General features: G+C 41.6%; 1 protein-coding gene across 1 annotated transcript; it reads right to left on the minus strand.

Annotated features, from left to right (window-relative positions):
• Nucleotides 1-6002: 6002 nt before the first annotated feature.
• LOC138996172 (membrane cofactor protein-like) lies at nucleotides 6003-19060 on the minus strand. Its single transcript, XM_070397126.1, has 4 exons — nucleotides 19006-19060; nucleotides 12800-12982; nucleotides 6483-6518; nucleotides 6003-6037 (listed from the first exon to the last, which is right to left on the minus strand). Exons 1-4 carry the CDS (start codon nucleotides 19058-19060, stop codon nucleotides 6003-6005), a joined length of 309 nt encoding a protein of 102 aa, XP_070253227.1.
• Nucleotides 19061-22247: the final 3187 nt, after the last annotated feature.

Below are 22247 nucleotides of genomic sequence, written 5' to 3' on the forward strand. Positions count from 1 at the left end.
CCTCCCCCACACACCAAGCAAAGTTCCCTTCGCCCTCCGCTCCTGTAGACCAGCTCCCCTACCTGCTCTAGTTTCCCTCCAGGGCTGACACCCTTTCCCTTCCCTACCTGAGCATGTGGGTAGCAGGAGCTCTAGGGCCAGCACTAGGATCCCAAGGTTGCCCCAAGAAAAGGGACTCTCCAGGCAGCGGGAAGATGTTCTGAGCGGCTCATAAGAGGCCCTCATGTTCCCAAATATCAGCGGAGAAACCCGAGGGACAGTGAGTATTTGCTTTTTGAGTGCAGGTACCAGACGCAACAATCCCCAGGCTCATAAAGTGTCCAGGGCTTTATGTCGAGTGGGCGTGGCCCTGACCGTGAAGTCAGGAAGGGCGGGGCCAATGGCGGCCTGCAAGGCGGAGCCTAGGCCCCAGGGCTGTGCTTCAACCCTAGAGAGGGCGGTATCCTGTGTGGAATCTCCAACCTGGTAATTCTTGACTTGGGGTGTTGGGCCAGGCCTCACTGAGGAGCTGGCATATAGTTTCGGGGGTTACTAGGAACACTAGTGTGTCCATAATTTGGGGGAGCTTAAGAGGTTTGTTTATTTTAAACACAAGAAAAGTTGTATTTTATGTTTATTCTAATGTAAGAGCTTCATTCTACTTTCTGATCAGATTCAGCCAAGGAGCCTTTCAGAGTGATGCTTAGCTGCAACCCTTACAGGTTCTGCCTTAACTCTTCCAACAGTGGAACCTGGGCATCGCTTTTTGCTGTTTTTAAAACTCATCCCAGTGATTTTAAAGTGTAGCCTGGGTTGAGGACCACTCGCCTGTGGCTTTGCTTCTCAAAGGCATTGGTGGCCCCTTTCCTGTGGCTGCGGTAACAAATCACAGCAGATTGGGCGAATCAGTGTCTTCGGGTCACTATAAAAAATACCACAGACTGGGTAACCGGTGAGCCTCAGTTCCTCACAGTTCTGGAGGCTGGGAGGCCCAAGATCGAGGCCCTGGCAGTGTTGGCATCTAGTGAGAGCCAGCTTTGTGGTTCACGGACAGGGCCTTGTAGCTGTAAGTTCACATGGCAGAGGGCTGAGGGACTTTCTTGGGATTCTTTTGTAGGGACAAGAGTCCCATTCATGAAGCCTGAGCCCTCTGACCTAGTAACTTCCCTGTGGCCCCTAATGCTATACTTTTAGAGCAGCAGTTCTCAACCTGTGGGTCGCGACCCCTTTGGCGGTCGAAAGACCCTTTCACAGGGGTCGCCTAAGACCATCCTAAAATCACGCAGTGTATACATGCTAATGTAATGAATCATTACAAGTATCAGATATTTACATTACGATTCATAACAGTAGCAACATTACAGTTATGAAGTAGCAACGAAAATAATTTTATGGTTGGGTCACAACATGAGGAACTGTATTTAAAGGGCCAGAAGGTTTAGAACCACTGCTTTAGAGGTTAGGATTTAACACAGGAATGTTGCAGGAACACAAACATTCACACAGTGTCTCAAGGCAACACACATTTATTCTTTTTGTTCTGGAGGTCATAAGTCTGAAATCAGTTTCACTGGGTGGAAAGCAAGGTATTGGTAGGGACTGGGAGAGATTCAGTCCCCTTGCCTTTTCCAGCTTCTGGAGCTGCATTCTTTGTTTTTTGGCTCCTGCCTCCATCCTCCACCCAGCAGCATTTTGCTTGAGTGGTCACATCGCCTTGTGCTGTCGTCACTTCTCCCTCTGCCTTCCTCTTAGAAGGAGATTGTAATTACATTTAGGCCCCACCTGGATAATCTGGGGTAATTTCCCCATCCAAGGTCTCATCTTTGAACACCTTTTGCCATGCAGGTGACATCACAGGTCCCAGGTGTTAGTCCCCTGGTATCTGTGAGGCCATGATACAGGAGCCTACCACAAACTGCAGAATGTGGGACTCACAGGAATGCAAACACAGGGCCCCACCTGAGACCCATTTGAATCAGAATCTGCATTTTATCAAGATCAACTTGTGTTTCACCCACACACTAAAATGTGAGAAGCCTCTAGTAATATGGCATCTTACCCAAATTCTCTCAGTAGAGGCCCAGTGCACGAAATTTCAGGTGGTAGTAGATGATCAATGACCAATCATTTCCCGCACACCATAAATAAGTGCTCATCTAAATATCAGTAGACTACATCCTGCAGCTGTGTCTCATTGGTTGAGCATTGACCTATGAACCAGGAAGTTTCTAGGTGTTCAATTCCCAGCTGATCAATAATTGTCTCTCATCTTTGATGTTTCTATCCCTCTCTCCCCCTCTCACTTTCTCTCTGAAATCAATAAAAATATATAAAAAATAAAAATAAACATCAGTAGGTTACAGAATTGAAGCCACATGCCCTAACCTTAATCCCAGTATAAGCAGAGCTGTTGCTTGTTTCTGATATTCACTGCAAGGCTTTCCACTGCAATACACAATAATTCAACTTTTTAAAGCTACATTAAATAATTAAACCACAATTGGCTCCTCCTGCTAACATGAGTGTTACTACCCCTCTGCAGGTTTTCTTGATCTAGAATTCAGAATCCAGGGTGGGTAACTTCCTCAATGTGACTTGTATTCATAGCTATTTGTTCACTTTCTGCTGGTATGTAAATGAGAGAAAGGGAAAAATATTTCACAGACAACAGACCCCAGTATTCATAAGGGAGAGTTTAGCCTTTTATAATGTTAACTAGAGGCCCAGTGCACAAAAATTTGTGCACTGTGGGGGGGGGGGGGGGTCCCTCAGCCCAGCATATGCCCTCTTGCACTCTGGGACACCTCGGGGGATGACCACTGCTGGCTTAGGCCCGTTCTCCAGGGGATCAGGCTTAAGCTGGCAGTCAGACATCACTCTGGCATCCCGAGAGCCCTAGGGGGATGTCCACTTGCCAGCAGGGAGCAGGCCTAAGCTACAGTCAGACATCCTTAGTGCTGCTGAGGAGGCGGGAGAGACTCCCACCACCACCTCTGTACTGGCAGCCATCAGCCTGTCTTGTGGCTGAGCAGAGCTCCCCCATGTGGGAGCGCATTGACCACCAGGGGGCAGCTCCGGCATTGAGCGTCTGCCCCTGGTGGTCAGTGTGTGTCATAGTGACCAGTCATTCCCAGTCGTTCTGCTGTTAGGGTCAATTTGCATATTACCCTTTTATTATATAGCATTTCACAAAAGGAAACCAGAAAAGAGTTGTTAATACCACATTCAAAGTGACATTTTAAAGTAATGAAAGTAATGACAAACCTCTGAATAAAGACAATTTTAAAGGCTAAGGAAGGGATTGACAAATGCTCTAACCATCCACACGAGGGCAGCAGTACTATGATTTACAAAAAGGACAGCTTTGCCTGGGTGGTGTGTCTCAGCAGTTGAGAGTCCACCCAGGAACTAAGAAGTCACGGCATTGATTCCAGGTCAGGGCACATACAGGGATGGAGGGCTCAATGCCCAATAGAGAGTGTGCAGGAGGCAGCCAATGGTGATGTTCCTCTCTTATCAATGTTTCCATCTCCCTATCCCTCTCCTTTCTTCTCTGTGAAAAAATCAATAAAAAACGTTTTTGTGTTTTGTTTTTTTGTAAAGGACAGCTTCATATCAGTGTAACCTTTCATGGATGAGACTGGAAATGATGAAAACAATGTAGGTTAGAACAAAAATGGGTACACTCATTCAATTTTGCAGGATTTCAGGGTGTCAGCACACCAGGTTAATCCTGCTCTTGAGTACACATATGCAAATTCTTAAAACATGTAGAAATCTTCATTCTGAGTACAATACTAGCTGTCAGACATTACTAAATACCAAAGTTACCTATTTTCTTTAAACCTACAATCTACTTTCACAGTGCAAATAAAAATTCCTCCTCTCCCAGGTCTTTTTAGCATTTGTGCAGAAGATTTGTATTGTTAATCACCTTGAATGTTCTCTCAGTAACTCTAATGCCAATATAAAATTATAAAAAGTAACCGCCAAATAAAATTTGATAAAACGCTTTATTTATCATCAAGGTAATTTTTTGAGTGTTGGTGTTAGAAAGATTGTGTCTCGTATTTTTAAACCACAGATAACCTTGTTTGGTTAGGCAGGCAATAACTCCTTGATTCAAGTCTTAGGCATTTCTGATTCCTTTCATAGGCTGATTGAATGGAAACTCAAATTTCTTAAGGAAATATAAGCGTTTACTTTCTGTCTTTGTAAGTTTCCATGTAGAAATGGACTGTGGATGAGAGTCACTAATGCAGAGGTTTTCGACCTTAGCTGCATATTAGAAACACTTGGGGAGCTTTAAAAACATCCCTCTGCCCAGGGCACAGAGCAGATCCATTATGTTGGGAATTCTGGGTGGAAGCTCTGCCAGTGATTGCAGCCATGGCTGAGTCCCACAGAGCCTGATCTCAGAGCTCCAGCAACCTGATTTAATGCCAAGAGTAAGGGTTTTTGCATAAATAAGAAAACATCTTAACAGTTACCCAAATCAAACTTTTTAATTTCCTTGTTGGACTTGGGATTGTAAGTTCTTAGCCATACCCACGCATTAAACTCATGTGGAAGGATGTCTCCTAGCAGACAGTGTCTACAGATACTCAGATGTGGTTGCCTCAAGCTGGGTGATAGGACACCTGGGCAGAAATCGGGCAAAGCTTCACCCAATGGGCATGAGGCGCTGGCCCTGGAAGATGCCCAGGATCTGACAGGACCACAGGCCTCTCAGGCACCAGTAAAGCAGGAATGCAGCACGGGGCAGATGGTACAGCTTGACTAACATTATGTTACTTAGAGAAATGCAGCAGAAAGTGGAGCCTTGGGAAGAAAATTTGGGATTTAATTGTAGAAAGTCTTCAAGCATCATGCTGAGGAACTTGGACTTCTGCTGTAGGTGTCACTGAACACCTATAAGCAGGAGAGGCACGTGATGGGCTGGGAGTGGGGAAGCCCGGATGTACGTCAGGCTCTGAGATGTGAGGAACAGGAGTCATGACTGTGAGAGTGGACAGGTTAGAGAGGGTGAGACCCCCTTAGAAACATACTCTGATTTGAAATCAAGCACACTGGAAATGAACACATTGACACAAGCAAACTTCATCCACCCTGCATTGTACTTTACCCGATTTGAAGACCACATTTTCCAGAAAATAAACCATAAAAGGGGCTCCCATTTCTTCCAGTTTAAGAAACTTGTAATTGAAATAAACTTCCATCCCTGTCATTAAACAACCTTTTGCACCATGAACTGGGTTCCCTATGTATTTCAGTAATTGAGAAAGTATTTGACAAGAGAACATAAATGATAGTCATACTTATATCAATCTCACATGTAAACATATTCAAATATGAAAATAATCTGAAATAGAAACCATCTTAAAAGTCAATTTATCTCAGCAACTTTAGGTTTAACCGTTGAGCTTTACTACAAAGCTAGTAAATTAAGAGAACGCAAGAGGAGAGTGGAGCAATGTTGCTTTTAATCCCCCTGTTTAACATCCATAAATAACAGCTCTAAATAAAAAGAAATCAAACTGGGGATCTGAATAAGACACCTACATGACTTCTTACAACTATTTATGCTATGAAGACACATGAAAGCTTTCATCCTACAGATGACAGTGAATAGAACTGTCAAAGTCTCCACAGTGAACTATGGTAAGTTTAGTCCTGGCTGCCACTCCACTGTAGGAATAGGGTAAATCTAGGGTAGGGGAGTCACTATAAACATCCATGATTTTCTGCAGAAATTGAGTCACAAACCCACACAGGAATATTTCTTACGGTCATAAAAGCTAAAACAACTCTGCACAGATTAGATTTGTTACAATAATATTAAAAGGAGGTGAAAATATTTTAGCAGGAAATGCAATTCTGACAGCACACTCACACAAGCACATTTTAGAACAAGGCAGCACGCAATACAGAGAGCAAGCCAAAGCTGCACAAGTACATCAAGATGAGAAGCAGCCACAGGTTCATGAAAGATGTTTAATTTTCTCTCCCTGATGTGAGGCCATTTATACACAGATGTCAACCACTGCAACACCAACAACTACAAGAAACCAGAAAAGAAATGACATGTAAGTCTAAAAAGTAATGCCAAGTTCCAAAATCCAGCAGAATTTAATGTTGGTTACATTTCAGTGGACAGAAATAGTATTTTATTTAAGCCCATATTCATTCATATGCTATCTGGACTCTTCACTGTGTAAATGCAGCTCCCTGGTTTTACTTAGGGTCTGCAGTAAGTCAGGCAAGAGTCCTCGCTTAATTTAGAATATTACTCAAAGCATATTTGGGATATTAAATTTGCTACTACATGTTCACGTAGAATACAAAAGAATTTACAATACCAACATAGGGTAGAATCATATAAAAGGTCAGGTAATTCTAGATTGGTTTACTTAATTTCAACCTATAAACACAATAGGAACTAAAATAGTCACTTGTTCACATTAATATTTTGATTTAAGTGCATCCAAGTTGGGGACACTTACGTACAGTCAGAACAACCACAGCAATGTGCCCTCCAGCTGAGAAAAAATAAAACCAATTTGAAGGTAATTGAGCACAGGTTGGTCTCCACATGCTTGACACATTTTAATTTTGATCGGATCATCTATAAACTACAGCGAAGAAAAGTTTATCAGTCTAGTTTAGTGTGACTGCTAGTGCATCCAGCTCATTTTGATCACAGAGCCTTCTCATATGATTTCAGGCTTAGGGTCCAATTTCTGAAACTCATAATAGGGACCTCACTTGTCATTGTTTTGTTTTATAGTAACTTCACCAGGTTATAAAATTTGGAATTATTATAAGTTAGGAAAAATTATTATAAAAATTAGAATTTACTACATTAGAGGAAAATCATCTTAAGAATATATTATCTTGTTCTAGTTGCCTTAGTTCAGTATTCAGCCCACCATTCTTAAGATTTTGTTAGAAATTTCATTTACATTGTTCCCCAAAAGTGAGTCTGTGGAATAAGCCATGAATGAAGTTCTATTAATTGATTAGTTAAACAGACTTTGCAGGCTTCTCAAACTACACATCATCTTAAAAATCCTTCCTCATTCACCTCCACCCCCAAGTTAAGACACAAATCTTAATTAACAAGAACATTATAAGAATACCAATGAAACACCGGGGCACATGGATAAATTATGCATAGAAACTTGAACATGCATTTTTGACTGTCCAGATAGCAGTGCTGTCCCCTGCCTGTCCATTAGTCTCAGGCCCAGTGAGGAAGGGCCCCCTGAGGAAGAGCAAGAAGGAGACAAGAGCCAGCCCTGTGAGGCCTGTGGGTCTTCCTGGGGCCTGACCCCACCTGGGAGAGCATGGGCTGGCCCGGGGAGGGGGAGGGGAAGGGGAGGGGAGGGTTCCGGCCCTATACTTGTAGTATAAGTAATACTATAAGATCTTAAATCTTAGAAATGCTGTTCAGTAGTATCTCTGCTTCTACACTGCCATTATTTTTCTTACATTCTTCTAGGTCAAAGCATAGAATGTCTTGTTTGCCTCTGCTCTTTTTATTTCATTTTAAAAAATCAGGTGTTTAGCGAATTTAAATGGATTTTGATTTATTGGCACAATGACCCTTGACAACAGTGATCCCAGGGAAAGCTTAAGGGGCCTAAAGTCCATTGTATAAAAAGACTAACCTTATTGAACTAGTCTAATGTAAAGAAAAGTAATACATATTTTTCCTCATTTATTCAACAAAAATCCTAATATTTCATGTAACTGCCTCAACCATACTCTATCCTTTCTTTTAACATATATTGTGTGAACTACATGAGCCTAAATAAAGTGTGATTCACCTGCCAGTTGTAGAAAAAACTAACCCAATTTACAGTACGTTAAACGCTTGTGTATCCAAGGTATGAATAGAAAGAAAATTTATTTATAAATTGCCATTACAAAATAGCACTATCACATGGAAAGCAAGTTAGGTTTTATATATTTCAGCTTACAAATAAACACAGCGATTGAGAAAGTTCCCTCTGCTACTAGGAATTTCAACTGGAGGAACCTCTTTAAAACCGTATTATCTGCATGTGTCTACACATACTACTGCTTCCATTTGTCATGGTATCTGCACATAAAATAAATGCAAATGTCAACTATCACATGACAGGTTGTTTCTTCTCTAACTGCAGATAATTGAAATATGATATTTCCATGGAGAACACTATGGTCTCAGAATGGAGGGTTATTTATAACCAAAATAATACCTAAGTCATCAGCACTACTTGGTGGTTTATCACTGGGTGTGGAACCTCCTAAAAAAAAAAAAAGATATAATTTTAAAAAGAAGTAAAATATAGTAAAGCTTACAGACTCCTAAATTCCTAAGTTTGGATTGTTTATCTCTTTACAAAATCTCTTATCACTTACTTCCCTTATATAAATAATGTTAATGTTTCTCATTTAAAGTATTATAAAAAGTTATAGCCCTAGTTGGTTTGGCTCAGTGGATAGAGTGTCGGCCTACACACTGAAGGGTCCTGGGTTTGATTCTGGTCAAGGGTACATGCCTTGGTTGCAGGCTCTATCCCCATTAGGATGCAGCCGATCAATGCTTCTCTCTCATCAATGATGTTTCTATCTCTCTCTCCCTCTCCCTTTCTCTTTGAAATCAATAAATGTATGTTTTTAAAAATTATAAATTTATAGTCATCAGCATTCTTCTTCCTCTCCAGGAACATTTCCTGTAATATTCTGTGCTACAGCATGCAAATATATCAGTAGTGTATACTCAATATTAGCCTATGGATTCAATGTGATTCTACTTACATTTAAAATATACAGGAGAGCTTAATAAATGATTTGGAGGTTATTCCGTAATGCTGAGGAATTTCAACATAATGAGGCCCATTTATGAAATACTCATAGGTAACATCATACTTCATGGTGAAAGACTGAAAGTTTTCCCCTTAAGATCAGGAACAAGACAGGATGACCATGTTTGACATTTCTATTTAACATAATATCAAAAGTTATAATCAGAGCAATTCAGCAAGAAAAGAAAGCATCCACCTTGGGAAGGAAGAAATAAAATCACCTCTGTCCAAGATGACATGTTTATGTAAGTAGAAAACTGTAGAGATTGCACACATACACATGCACACACTCACCTGTTGAAGCTGATAAATAAATGTGGCAAAGTTGCAGTCTATGAAATCAACAAGTAAAAATCAGTTGCATTTGTATATACTAACAATGAGCAAACCAAACAGGAAATGAAGAAAACAATGCTATTTACAATAGCATCAATAAAAGTAAAACACTGTGCTGACCAGTGGCTCAGTTGGAGTGTAGTGTCATAAACCAAAAGGACAGGGCTCATTCCTGGTCACTGCACATAATGTAGGTCTCGGGTTTGATCCTACAGGAGACAGCCAATACATGTCTCTCTCTCTCTCTCTCTCTCTCTCTCTCTCTCTCTCTTTCTCTCTCTCTCTCCTTTTCTCCCTCTCTCCCTCCAACCCCTTCCCATCTCCTTCAAATCAATAAGCATATCCTTGGTTGAAGATAAAAAAGAAATAAAATACTTAAAAAGAAACTTAACCAAAGAGGTGATAGACTCTTACACTGGAAACTACAAAACACTGCTGAAAGAAAAAGATGATATAAATAAATGAAAAGACATCCTGTGTTCATGCATTGGAAGATACCATATGGTTAAGATGTTGATATTACACAAAGCAACCTACAGATTACATGCAATCCCTATCACAATCTTGAATATGCATTTTGCGGAAATAGAAAAATCCAACATATAATTCAGATGGAACCTCAAGGGACTAGGTATAGCCAGGATAATCTTGAAATGAAAAAGTTGAGAGAACTCACACTTTCTGAGTTTAAAACTTACTCAAAAGCTACAATAATCAAAACACAGTGCTACAGGCATAAACACAGACAGACCAATGCAATAGAATACAGAGCTCACGAATAATCCTGTGCATATATGGTCAAATGGTTGTATGGAAGGGTGCTAAGAACATTCAATGGGGGAAGGGCTATCTTTTCAACAAATGCTTCTTTGAAAACTGAATATCTACATACAAAAGAATGAGGTTGGATCCTTATCTTACATTATATACAAAAATGAACTCAAAGTGGATCAAATAACTAAAACTATAAAACTCATAGAAAGAAACACAGAGGACAAGCTTCATGATGTTGGATCTGACTATGATTTTTGGGTGTGTCACCAAGAGCAAAGACAAGAACAACAACGAAATAGATAAATTGGATGGACTAAAGCAAAGTTAAAAACTTTTCTCAATGGTCATTTTAAATAGAGTGAAAATGCAACCCATAGATAGGAGGAAACATCTGCAAATAATACACCTGATAAGGGATTAATACCCAAAACACATAATGAACTCCTACATTGAGTGACAGAAAAAAAACCCAAATCAAAGTGTGCAAAGAACTTGCAGAAACATTTCCCCAGATGAGATACACAAAACACCAATAAGCACATGAAAATATGATCACTAGTTATTAGAAAATGAAAATAAAGCCACAATGAGACATTACTTTATATACATTAGGAAGCCTAGTATATAAAAAAACACACAACCATTAGTAAAGCGGTGGAGAAATTGGAATCTTCTTGGGTCACTGGCAGGAGTGTAAATGGTGCAGCTGCCATGGAAGACAGTGTGGCTGCTCCTCAAAAAGCAAACACATAACCCAACGGCTCTACTCCTGGGTATATACCCCCAAATCGAAAACAGGCCTCAAACAGTTACTCAAATGTCAATTTTCAGAAAAGCATATTCAGAATAGCCAAAAGCTGGAAATACTATCATTTGTCTATTATCAGGTGAATGGATTTTACAAAAGGTGGTGTATACAAATAATAGGATATTACTGAACCATAAAACAGAATAAGGTTCTGATACATGCTAGAAAATAGATGACACTTGAAACTGTTATACTAAGTGAAGTAAGCCAGAACACATTTTACGAAGTGAAATAATCCAGAGTGATTCCACTTCTATGTTTTAGTTTGAGATGAAAAGGTTTCGGATATGTGGAAGTGATGGTTGCACAATAATGTGAATGTACTTAATGCCACTGAAATGTACATTTGAAATGGTTAGAATAGTAAAAATCAAATAAAAGTTGATCTACAAAAAATTAGCATAGAGAGTGGCTTGAACATTTCTGAAAAGGAAGTGTTCTGCCAGATATTAAAACATATCATTGAACTACAGTGAAAGATGAATTTTTTTGTTGGGACAAGCATGGACAGAGTTCAAGGGAACAGAGAGACAACTAGAACACCTATGAGTTTACTGTACGATAAAAACTGGCACTTTGAATAGTTGGAGAGAAGACAATAAATCTATGTACCAAGTTCAGATGTAACAGTGATTTAGATGCAAAGAATGCAGTGAGGACATGCGGCTGGAATTTTTATATAATTTCAGCATGGCAAAGACCTACAGTTTTTATAATAAAGACACAACACACATAGCCATTGGAGGGAAACATTAATACACTCGACTACCTATCAATGTCAACTTCTGCACATATAAATGGCCACTGGTAGGAAAACAGTTAAATAAATATGGTATATATTAACGTCATCATTAAAAGGACTGGAATAAATCTAAATACAACCCCAAATGAGACAGTAAATATAAAATGTGAGAGTTTAAAAAAAATATGCATAGCATGAGTCCAATTCTGGTTTACAACAACAAAAACACACTAAAATATGTAGTATAGCCCTAACCAGTTTGGCTCAGTGGATAGAGCATCAGCCTGCGGACTCAAGGGTCCCAGGTTCGATTCTGGTCAAGGGCATGTACCTTGGTTACAGGCACATCCCCAGTAGGGAGTGTGCAGGAGGCAGCTGATCGATGTTTCTCTCTCATCGATGTTTCTACCTTTCTACCCCTCTTCCTTCCTCTCTGTAAAAAATCAATAAAATATATTTTTAAAAAAATAAAGAAACAGATAAAAAGACAACTAAACTACTAAGTGATTAACTTTGGAAATGAAGTAGAAAAACATAAAGAGACTAACCTTTTGCTCTGTATAGTTTTTGTAATATTTGAAATTTTACAAACTTATATTTGTATACTACTTATATAAGTTAAAGTTGTAGAAAGCTATCTATAGCCAATCCATATAAAATCTTAGAAGAAAATTGAACCCAGCCAGTGTGGCTTAGTGGTGAAGAGTCAACCAATGAACAAAGATTCCCTGTCAAGATTTGAATCCCTGTCAGGAAACATGCACTGGTGTGGGCTGCATCTCCAGTAGGAGGAGTGCAAGAGGCAGCTGATCAACGATTCTCATCATTGATGCATCTGTTCCTGTCTCCCTCTCCCTTCCTCTCTGAAATCAATAAAAATATTTTTTAAAAATATATAAACAGAGAGTTACTAAATCTAAGACACTGGAAATTGTAGGTTGTTGTACTGAGAGGTGTTGACAATGAAAAAAAAAATGAATGTGGGATCAACCACTTGGTAATTACTACTTTTTTTCATTTATGTGAATTATGCCTTTAGATCTTGACTTTTTAAGGAAAAATTCCCCGGCTTCAATTAGCTCTGGAAATGATTGCTATACATTTTTACACATAAGAAATGCCAAAACCCGGAAATTTAGACACCTGTGATATCCATAATGTGTTAAATTTTATGTCACACTTCTGTCATGGAAATAAATATGAGACAGAGTTAATTACAAACCTGTCTCTTTTAAATCATTCCATATCGTTGATATTTAATGTCAAAGAAATAAAATTTTTTAAAAAATAAAAAGACACCCTTTGTACCTTTAATACATTTTGGGATCTTAGGGCCCCAAGTACTGTCAGCTCCACAGACAATGGTGCTACTGCCTTCAAGGTAAAATCCCTTCAGGCATTCGAATTTAATCTCTGCTTTGAACAGAAATGTTTTTCCAAATCCAGACACTAATCTCCCATTCTCCAGTATTGGATATTCACATTTAACCACTGAAAAATAAAGAAATTCCAGAATTAATGGAAAGTGTTTTAACAGGGGGAAGAAAAACTAGTGTAAATTAGTAATTCCCCCTAAGAACAAAGAGGCAAGGATTGGAAGGCAGAATGTTAATTATGTTTTAAAAGACTTTACTTGTGCATTTTAATTCCAGGTAGACAGACATAGAGACATCTAATAACCTTCCAACCTAAAACAGACTGTCATTATAGATTACTGAAAGCCTGGTGCATGAAAATTCGTCGTACACTGGGGCTGGGGGGAGGGGGGGGGAATATCCTTCAGCCTGGCCTGCGCCCTCTCACAGACCAGGAGCCCTCGGGGGGATGTCTGACTGACAGCTTAGGTCCGCTCCCTGTGGGAGGTGACCAGCAGGGTGATGGGAGGGAGGGGGAGGATGGCACTGGCCAGTGAGCAGCCGGCCCCACCTCCACCCCCGATTGCCCCTCCACCACTGCTGGTTGCTGTCGCCCCCCCCCCCCCCCATCACCATCCCCTCCCTCTGCCCGCTGGCACCTGCCTTGGCTGGCCTAGCGCCACCAGCTCGCCAGCCCCGCCCCCTGCCAACCAGTTGTTCCGCTGTTTGGTCGATTTGCATATTAGGCTTTTATTATATAGGATTGGTTTCTGATAAGTTTTCCATTACTGACAAGTTTTGAGAAAGGTCTGATTACCACATACAATTTTCAGGTAAGTTCAAAAGCAACTTTTGATACTATTTAGTTCTAGGAATTTTTTTAAATTTCATGCTACCACTGATTTAGTACCCTGATCTTTTAGAAAAGCAGGAAAGGCTCTTGTAACAAGGTAATACTTAAGCTTAAAGGTAAAAAGTTGCAAAGAAGCTAGCCATGCAAACATATGCAAAGAGAAAGTTATCAGGTATCAACAACATGCAAGAATTTGGATGTGCAAGAAATAGAAAGGCCAGTGGAATTAGGACAGTGTTTCCAAATATTTTGGACTGGAATTCAGAGATCAAACCCCATATTTTATATTGTAGTACCATTGTAAATAGTACTTTGAAATTTTAAATTTCTAATTGTTTATCATACCATTGATTTCTATACATTGAGTTTGTGTCTTATAACCTTGGTAAGGCTTCAGTCTTTCATATATTCCACACAGACAATCATGTCATAATTGAACAAAGTCTACTTTATTTCTTCCTTTCCAATATGGATGCCTATTTCTATATGTTGCCTTATTGTACTGAATAGGACCTTCAATATAATGATGAATAGAATGGGAGGGCTACACATCCCTGCCTCATTCCTACCTCAATGGGAAATAATGCTTTATCATTAAGTGTAAAGCTAGCTGTGTGATTCTTGTAGATACCTTTTATCAGGTTGAGAGAGTGAGGTCCCTCCTGCTCCTAGTTTGCAAAGAAGTTTTCTGTCAAATGCGTTTTCTTTGCATCTATTAAGATGATCATGTGTTTTTTCTTCTTTATAGTCTCTTCGTATGGTAAATTACACTGATTAATTTTTTGAATTTGAAATAACCTTGTCTTCATGAAACAAATCTTACTTGATTATGATATAATATCCTTATTTTTACAATGTGACAGGATTAATATTATAAATATTGATATTATAAATGTTAATACTTGTTTAATAGATTTGTTAGAGTAGGCAACTAGAAAGTTATGAGCTGGGAAAGGCAGTTGGGGTTGGAAGGGATACATGTGAGAGGTGACAAACCAAAAATCTACCCTGGAGGCATCAGACTCCTCTGTGAGGAGAGAAAATGTAGAGCCCCTCCAGGCTGAGGTTTAACTGGTGGCATAACACCTGGGTGCAGGAGCCTTAGAGTTTGATGTCGAGTAACACTCCCTCCACGTTCTGCGTGGAGTAGGGTTCGGTATCTGAAAGAGGAGCCGCACAACAAATGAGAGAAAAAGACACGAGATAATTTTGCAATATTGGGGGACCAGGCGGGCAAGTCCCGAAGGACTTCCACCCATGCTCAGGCTGCTCCAATCTTTTATTGATCTGGAGTAGCCCTTAGGGTAAGGAAGTTTCAATGACACACAGATCAGCAGACAATTTCCAGGAGTATCTGATTAACTCATCAATAGATTTCTGAGTGTAGGCAGAGTATCTGATTAACAATAATCAACAAGGATCTACATAAGTATCTAAGGAATTAAGGGAACTAAGGTGGGGATGCTTCAACTATTATTACCTAAATTAACTGAGTGGTTTCTAGATTAACTGGGTGGTGCACAGCCCTGACCTTTGCTAGGACTTTCAAGCCCTGACCTTTACTAGGACTTTCAATGGCTACTAGCTTTTGGGGGTCTCTGTCTAAACTCAGCTAGTGAAGACAATGAATGGACTCCGGCAGTTTGAAGATATATTTTCATGAGTCATGAGGAGGGGGCGACTTGCTCCTTGCTAGGGGCCTTCCAGCCTAGGGGTATAAGTCCCCTGAACTCCCAAATATCAGGGCACGCGGTTTGGTGTCAGCCTGCTGAGTTGCCCGCTCAGGTGCTGAGCGTACTCCTTTTCCTGCAAGTAAATTCTCCCCTGCTTTTGCTGCTATTTGTTGTCTCTTGTTTGAATTCATTCCTGTGAGCAAGACAAGAACTGGGGGTGCAGAGTGCTGTCTCTGGCCAGAGGCTATCTCGGGGCAGAGGTGACCTTGACCAACGCTGACCGTTTTGGTTCTATGTTCACAGTGGATATTGTTTTTCATTTTCCTGCCATGTTTTGTCGGGTTTTGGTATCAGGATAATGCTGTCCTCATGGGATGAGGTGACAAGTATTCCCTCCGATTGTATGTTTTTGAAGAGTTTGTGTAGAGCTGCTATTGTTAATCCTTAAATGTTGGTACAATTCCTAGTGATGATATGGGGCCTGCAGTTCTCTTTGTGAGAAGGTTCAAGTGTCAAATTTCTTGGCATAAAGTTGTGCATGCTGTTCCCTTACTGGCCTTTAAATGTCTGTGGGGATATTGAGTGATGATCCCCTTTCCATTCTTGATATTGTGAATTTGTGTCTTCTACTTTTTTTGTCACACTGGCTATAGGTTTATACACATATATTGATCTTCTCCAAGAACCAGGTGTTGGTTTCAATGATTCTCTCTCTATATTTTTTCAGTTTTATTGATTTCTATCCTTATTATTTCTTTCTGCTTTCTTGGTCTGTATTCAACTTCCTCTTCCTTTTTAGTGCCTTAAAGTGAAAGATTGGATTCGTGATGTGAAACTATTTTCTTGTTTAATACATGCATTTCATGCTATGAACATCCCTCTAAGCCAGTGGTTCTCAACCTTCTGGCCCTTTAAATACAGTTCCTCATGTTGTGACCCAACCATAAAGTTATTTTCGTTGCTACTTCATAACTGTAATGTTGCTATTGTTATGAATCATAATGTAAATATCTGATATGCAGGATGGTCTTAGGCGACCCCTGTGAAAGGGTCGTTGGACTGCCAAAGGGGTCGCGACCCACAGGTTGAGAACCACTGCTCTAAGCAGTGCTTTTGCTGTATTCCACAAATTTTATTATTTTGATATATTATATTTTCATTTTTATTCAATTCAAACCATATTCTAATTTCCCTTGTGATTCCTTCTTTTATTTATGGTTAAGTTGGAAGTGTCTTCATCATCTAATCTAATAAAAGAGAAACATGCAAATTGTTGCACCTCCGCTATGCCCCAAGCCACGCCAACCAGCCAATCAGAGCGACTATATGCAAATTAACCCAACCAAGATGGCGGCAGGAAGCCACGGAGCTGGAGCAAGCAGGAGGCTTGGTTGCCCTGGTGATGGAGGAAGCCAAGCTTCCCGCCTGCCCTGGCCAGCTGTGGGCTCCGCTCAAGGCAACAAAGTTTCAATTATAGAAGATAAATAAATCCCAGATACCTGCTTCCAGCCAGCCTCCACTGGGGGGTTGGGTGGCTGGGGGCCATGGCTAGCCTGCAAACAGACATCAGCCCCTCACCCAGACTGGCCAGGCACCCCAGCAGGACCGCCCACCCTGAAGGGTGTGTGGACAGCCTGAAAATAGCCCTCAGTCCCTCACTCAGGCTGGCCAGGCACCCCAGGGGGCACCCCTACCCTGAAGGGGCTGTGGCCAACCTGCAAACAGCCTTCAGCTCCTCACCTAGGTTGGCCACACCCTCATGGGGTGAGGGTCCCCGCTGGTGTGCTTGGCCAGCCTACAAACAGCCATCAGCCCCTCACCCAGGCTGGCCAGGCACGCCAGGGGGGACCCCTACCCTGAAGGGGCTGTGGCCAGCCTGCAAACAGCCATCAGCCCCTCACCCAGGCTGGCCAGGCACCCCAGCAGGGACCCCCACCCTGATCTGGGACACCCTTCAGGGCAAACTAGCTGGCCCCCAGCCATGCACCAGGCCTCTATCCTATATAATAAAAGGATAATATGCAAACTGACCCTAACAGCAGAACAACTGGGAATGACTGGTCACTATGACACACACTGACCACCAGGGGGCAGACGCTCAATGCAGGAGCTGCCCCCTGGTGGTCAGTGCGCTCCCACGGGGGAGCTCTGCTCAGCCACAAGCCAGGCTGATGGCTGCCAGTACAGTAGTGGTGGTGGGAGCCTCTCCTGCCTCCTCATTAGCGCTAAGGATGTCCGACTGCAGCGTAGGCTTGCTCCTCGCTGGCAAGTGGACATCCCCTGAGGGCTCCCGGGCTGCCAGAGGGATGTCTTATTGCCAGCTTAGGCCAAATCCCCTGGGGAGCGGGCCTAAGCCAGCAGGTGGTCATCCCCCGAGGAGTCCCAGACTGTGAGAGGGCAGGGGCCGGGCTGAGGAACCCCTCCCCCAGAGTGCACAAATTTTTGTGCATCAGGCCTCTAGTAATAATTATAAACATTTATGCAACAAATAACAGACCTTCAAAATACATGAAGCAAAAGCTGGCACAACTGTAAAGAGAAATACACATTTCTCAGCAACAGGCGTTTCTCCAGTAATAGTTGGAGACTTCAATATCCCACTCACAATAATGGATAGTACAAGAGACTGAAGATAAGTAAGGAAATAGAGGACTTCAACAACACAATCAACTGGATCTCACAGACACAGAACAGAATACACATTTTCGTCAAGTGCGCATGGGACATCTTCTTCCACAATATACCATACAATGAGCCATAAATATGAACCAATCAATAGGTTTTTAAAAGATAGATATGATACAAAGTATCTCCCCTGACTACAAAGGGATAGGTTGTGAAACAAAACCTTCTCAGCCAGACGATTTTCTGAAGGAACAGGCTTATTGACACGAGAGAAAAAAGGACCAGGTCCTGGGGCTAAACCACCAGCAGCAGGGAGATGAAGGCAAGCATTTCCGCCATCCTGGTTTAATGGGGCTCTTTTACAGCTTTGAGCAGAAAGATGTAAGTTATTTTGAAGGAATTCACATTGGCTATAGATAAGGGGGCAGAAGAAGGGAAAGTGGGGCTAGTTCTGGGATAGGTGCATAGATGGGAGGAAGAAGCGTTTGCTGCTTTTGGACAGTTTGCTGGACAGTCTGAAAAGTTCCTGTGGAAGCAGGATGCAGTGAAATTTGGTGGTCAGCTAGGCCTTATTGAAAAACAGCTACACTACTAGCTCTTACATTAACATGATTCTCAAGTACCTCTGGAAGTTCATTCAAAGTTTCAACACACATTTCATTAGTTCCTGCCATTTCTTCTGTTAACTAACTCCATGTCTCTCCTTCCTACCTTCCAGCCTATTATAGTTTCATTTAAGACCATGTCACCATGATTACTACATTTTTAATGACTACAATCGGCTTATTATTATTTATTATATATTACACTTTTGCTTTCCTTCCAGTAAAATTTCTTTCTATCCATTGCACATCTTTTCAATCTCCGAAGGGTTGATTGGCTGTAAGTACAACCTGTTCCACAGAAAGCAAGAAGAAATGAACATTATGGAGATGCTTAAGAAGAGAACCAAACCAAAAATGGAATTAGCAACATTTATCTTACTCATCTAAGGAGCAATTTACTTACCCCTCATTACAAGCATACTGAGCTTATGAGCCAAGGCTGGAAGCTCCATTAACATGGACTATTTTGCCATTTTGGGGTTCTCCTAGCTGTGGACATGACTTTCCTAAAAGAAAATTTTCAAATTTGTTGTTTTATACCAATGTCAAAACAGATTTGAATAAAAATAAAAATTCTACATTGAGGTATTAAATTGATAGTAATATTTTCATTCTTATTTATTGTTATTACATTTCTTGGGGTGACATTGGTTAATAAGCTTATATAGGTTTCAAGTGTACACAACTAGGACACATGATCTGTGTAATGCATTGCGTTTCTACTCCCCAAAGTCAAATAACCTTCCACATATACTTGGTCCCCTTTATTCATTGCAACCCCATGGAACCCCCACACTTCCCTCTGGTAACCACCAAACTGTTGTCTGTGTCAATGAGTTCCAGTTTTATATCTCCATATAAGTGAAATCATATGGTCCTTGGCTTTTTCTGACTGACTTATTTCACTTAACTTAATATTCTCAAGGTCCATCCATGTTGCCGCTAATGGCCAAACTTAAGATTCACATTTACGCAAAGAATCAATGGCCAAATTAAAAATTTCCTGGAGATCTTCAAAGCCTGAAAAAATACATTCTAAAATCTACATCCATCTGAGAAAGCCATCATGGTAATAGTGGAATATGCAGTATGTGAAAATCTTTAGAGCAATAAAAATAAAAAGTCTTGTGTACTTACTTGTACAAGCCTCCCGGAGAGGAGGTGCCCATGTGTTATCAGGCTGACAAACAGCAGAGGTGGGACGAACAAGAGGAATCATAGGCCTGTATCCTAGACAACACTCATATTCTACTGCAAACCCAGCATTATAAGGAGGTGCAGGATTACCCTTAGGTTTCATAGATTGGTATTTTGGTGGGTCACCACAGGCATCTGGGCATGAGAGAATAAGAACATGAAAGTAAAGTATTTCCTTTTCCACCAGCCACAGATTATGGCCAGGCAGCAGGCAGGCTGTACAGGATAAATGGAAGGCCCTTGGTGAGATTTTAAGTGATTGTGCCAGGCTTTTACCAGATGATGAGCTGTGTTTGCTTTAAATAACATCCTATTAGTTTTTGTTTCTTTGGGAATAACTTGAATATTCTTTCAACAGTAAACTGAAGAGAGAGCACCAATGTTTTTGGTTTAGAAATTTAGTTATAGATATGTGCCCTTCCCATAAGTTTGGAAGTGTTCCTTCCTTTACAATGTTTAGAAATGGTTTCAGAAGAATAGGTACTAAGTCTTTAAATATTTGGTTGATTCACCTTTGAGGCTGTCTGCTCTAGTGCTTCAGTTCCTTGTTAGGGCTTTTATTTATGCTTTATTGTATTGCTAGTAATTGGACTATTCAGATTCTCTGTTTCTTCCTGGTTTAGTCATGAAAGCAAGTATGTTTCAAGAAAGTCATTTTTTCTAGATTATCCGATTTGTAGGCATATTATTGTACATAGTATTCTTTAGTGATCCTTTGTATTTCTGTGTTGTCAACTGCAATGTCTCCTCTTTCAATTCTGATTTTGTGTCCTCTCTCTTTTCACATTATGATTCTTGGTAAAGATCTGTCAATGTCATTTATCCTTTCAAAGGACCACCTCTTAGTTTCACTGATCTTTTCTATTATTTTACTATTTTCTGTTTCATTTATTTCCATTCTGATCTTTATTATTTCCTTCCATTTACTTATTTAGGATTTTGTTTGCTCCTCTCTCTCTAGTTCTTTTAGACATAAATTAGATTGTTTATTTGGGATCATTCCTGCTTCTTGATGAAGGCTGGTATAGCTATAAACTTTCCTTTTATATCTGCTTTTGCTGTATCTCATAATGTTGTAAGGTTTTGTTTTTCATTTTCATCTCTCTCAAGGAAACCGATACCAGTATGATTTGATGTCACTCAGCAGCCTGTTACCTTTTTGTACAAAAAGCACTGCGTGTCCTTCCCAATCCTTCTAGATCCCAGGCCCGGGAGCTCGCTCTCACTTAAGGGCTCTCTGGGTCACACACGCTCCCCAATCCCCATACAAAGCAAGCAGTGAGCTTCCTTGCCCCTCACCCTGCACCTCTGGCCTGGACCCTTCTGTAAAGCATATGCCTGGTGACACCCGGCCTGGGCTCCCCCAGCCCAACCCAGTGGGGCGCAGCACCCCACTCATCAAGGCTTCACTGAGCCCAGGGGACACAGGGCAAAGCCTCCTCAGGGGCCCAGCACTGGCCCAAACAACACTCCCACACTGGGAACTGAAGAGCAGGCCCGCACCTTCAGCACCTGCTCAGGGCTTCCCATCTCCTTTCGTTAATTGACAGTATTACACATGTCCTCCATTTCCCCACCCCTTTGCCCTCATCCACTCAGCCCCGCCCCACTCCTGGCCTTCCCCACACTATTGTCCATGTCCATGGGTTTTGCATATATGCATACATGTTCTTTGGTTAATCTCAGACATCTTGATTAGCTCAGTCCACAAACACCTGCAGGCTTTTGCTAGGGACATAGCTTGGCCCCCAGCAAACACTGATTGCACCCATGGCTCTGCAAGGCTCAGTACCTACCACCACTGGACCCTCACCGCGGCCCTCTGAAGTCCCCCCTCACTTCTGGTCCCCCACAGCACAACCCGGAGGATCTGTGGCTAAGGCTTCTACCCTGAACTCGCATCACCTGGGTCCACAAGCCCTGAGCCTCCTTCCCCACACACCAAGCAAAGTTCCCTTTGCCCTCTGCTCCTGTAGACCAGCTCCCCTACCCGCGCTAGTTTCCCTCCAGGGCTGACACCCTTTCCCTTCCCTAACTGAGCATGTGGGTAGCAGGAGCTCTAGGGCCAGCAAAAGGATCCCAAGGAAGCCCCAAGAAAAGGGACTCTCCAGGCGGCGGGAAGATGTCCTGGGCGGCTCGTAAGAGGCCCTCATGTTCCCAAATATCAGCGGAGAAACCCCAGGGACAGTGAGTATTTGCCTCTTTGAGTGCAGGTACCAGACGCAACAATCCCCAGACTCAAAGTGTCCAGTGCATTACACTTAGTGGGCGTGGCCTGGACTGTGATGTTAGGGTAGGGCGGGGCCAATGGCGGCCTGCAAGGCGGGGCCTAGGCCCCAGGGCTGTGCATCAGCCCTGGAAGGGAATGAGGCGGGGCCTGGCCAAGGTCTAACTCTAACCCAACTGGGTCAGCTGGCAGCTCAGGGTCAGCCTGTGCACGGTGGAGCT

The sequence above is a fragment of the Myotis yumanensis genome, unplaced genomic scaffold (assembly GCF_028538775.1).
Source record: "Myotis yumanensis isolate MYYU_CA2020_CCGP unplaced genomic scaffold, mMyoYum1.0.hap1 SCAF_17, whole genome shotgun sequence".
Lineage (NCBI taxonomy): Eukaryota > Metazoa > Chordata > Mammalia > Chiroptera > Vespertilionidae > Myotis > Myotis yumanensis.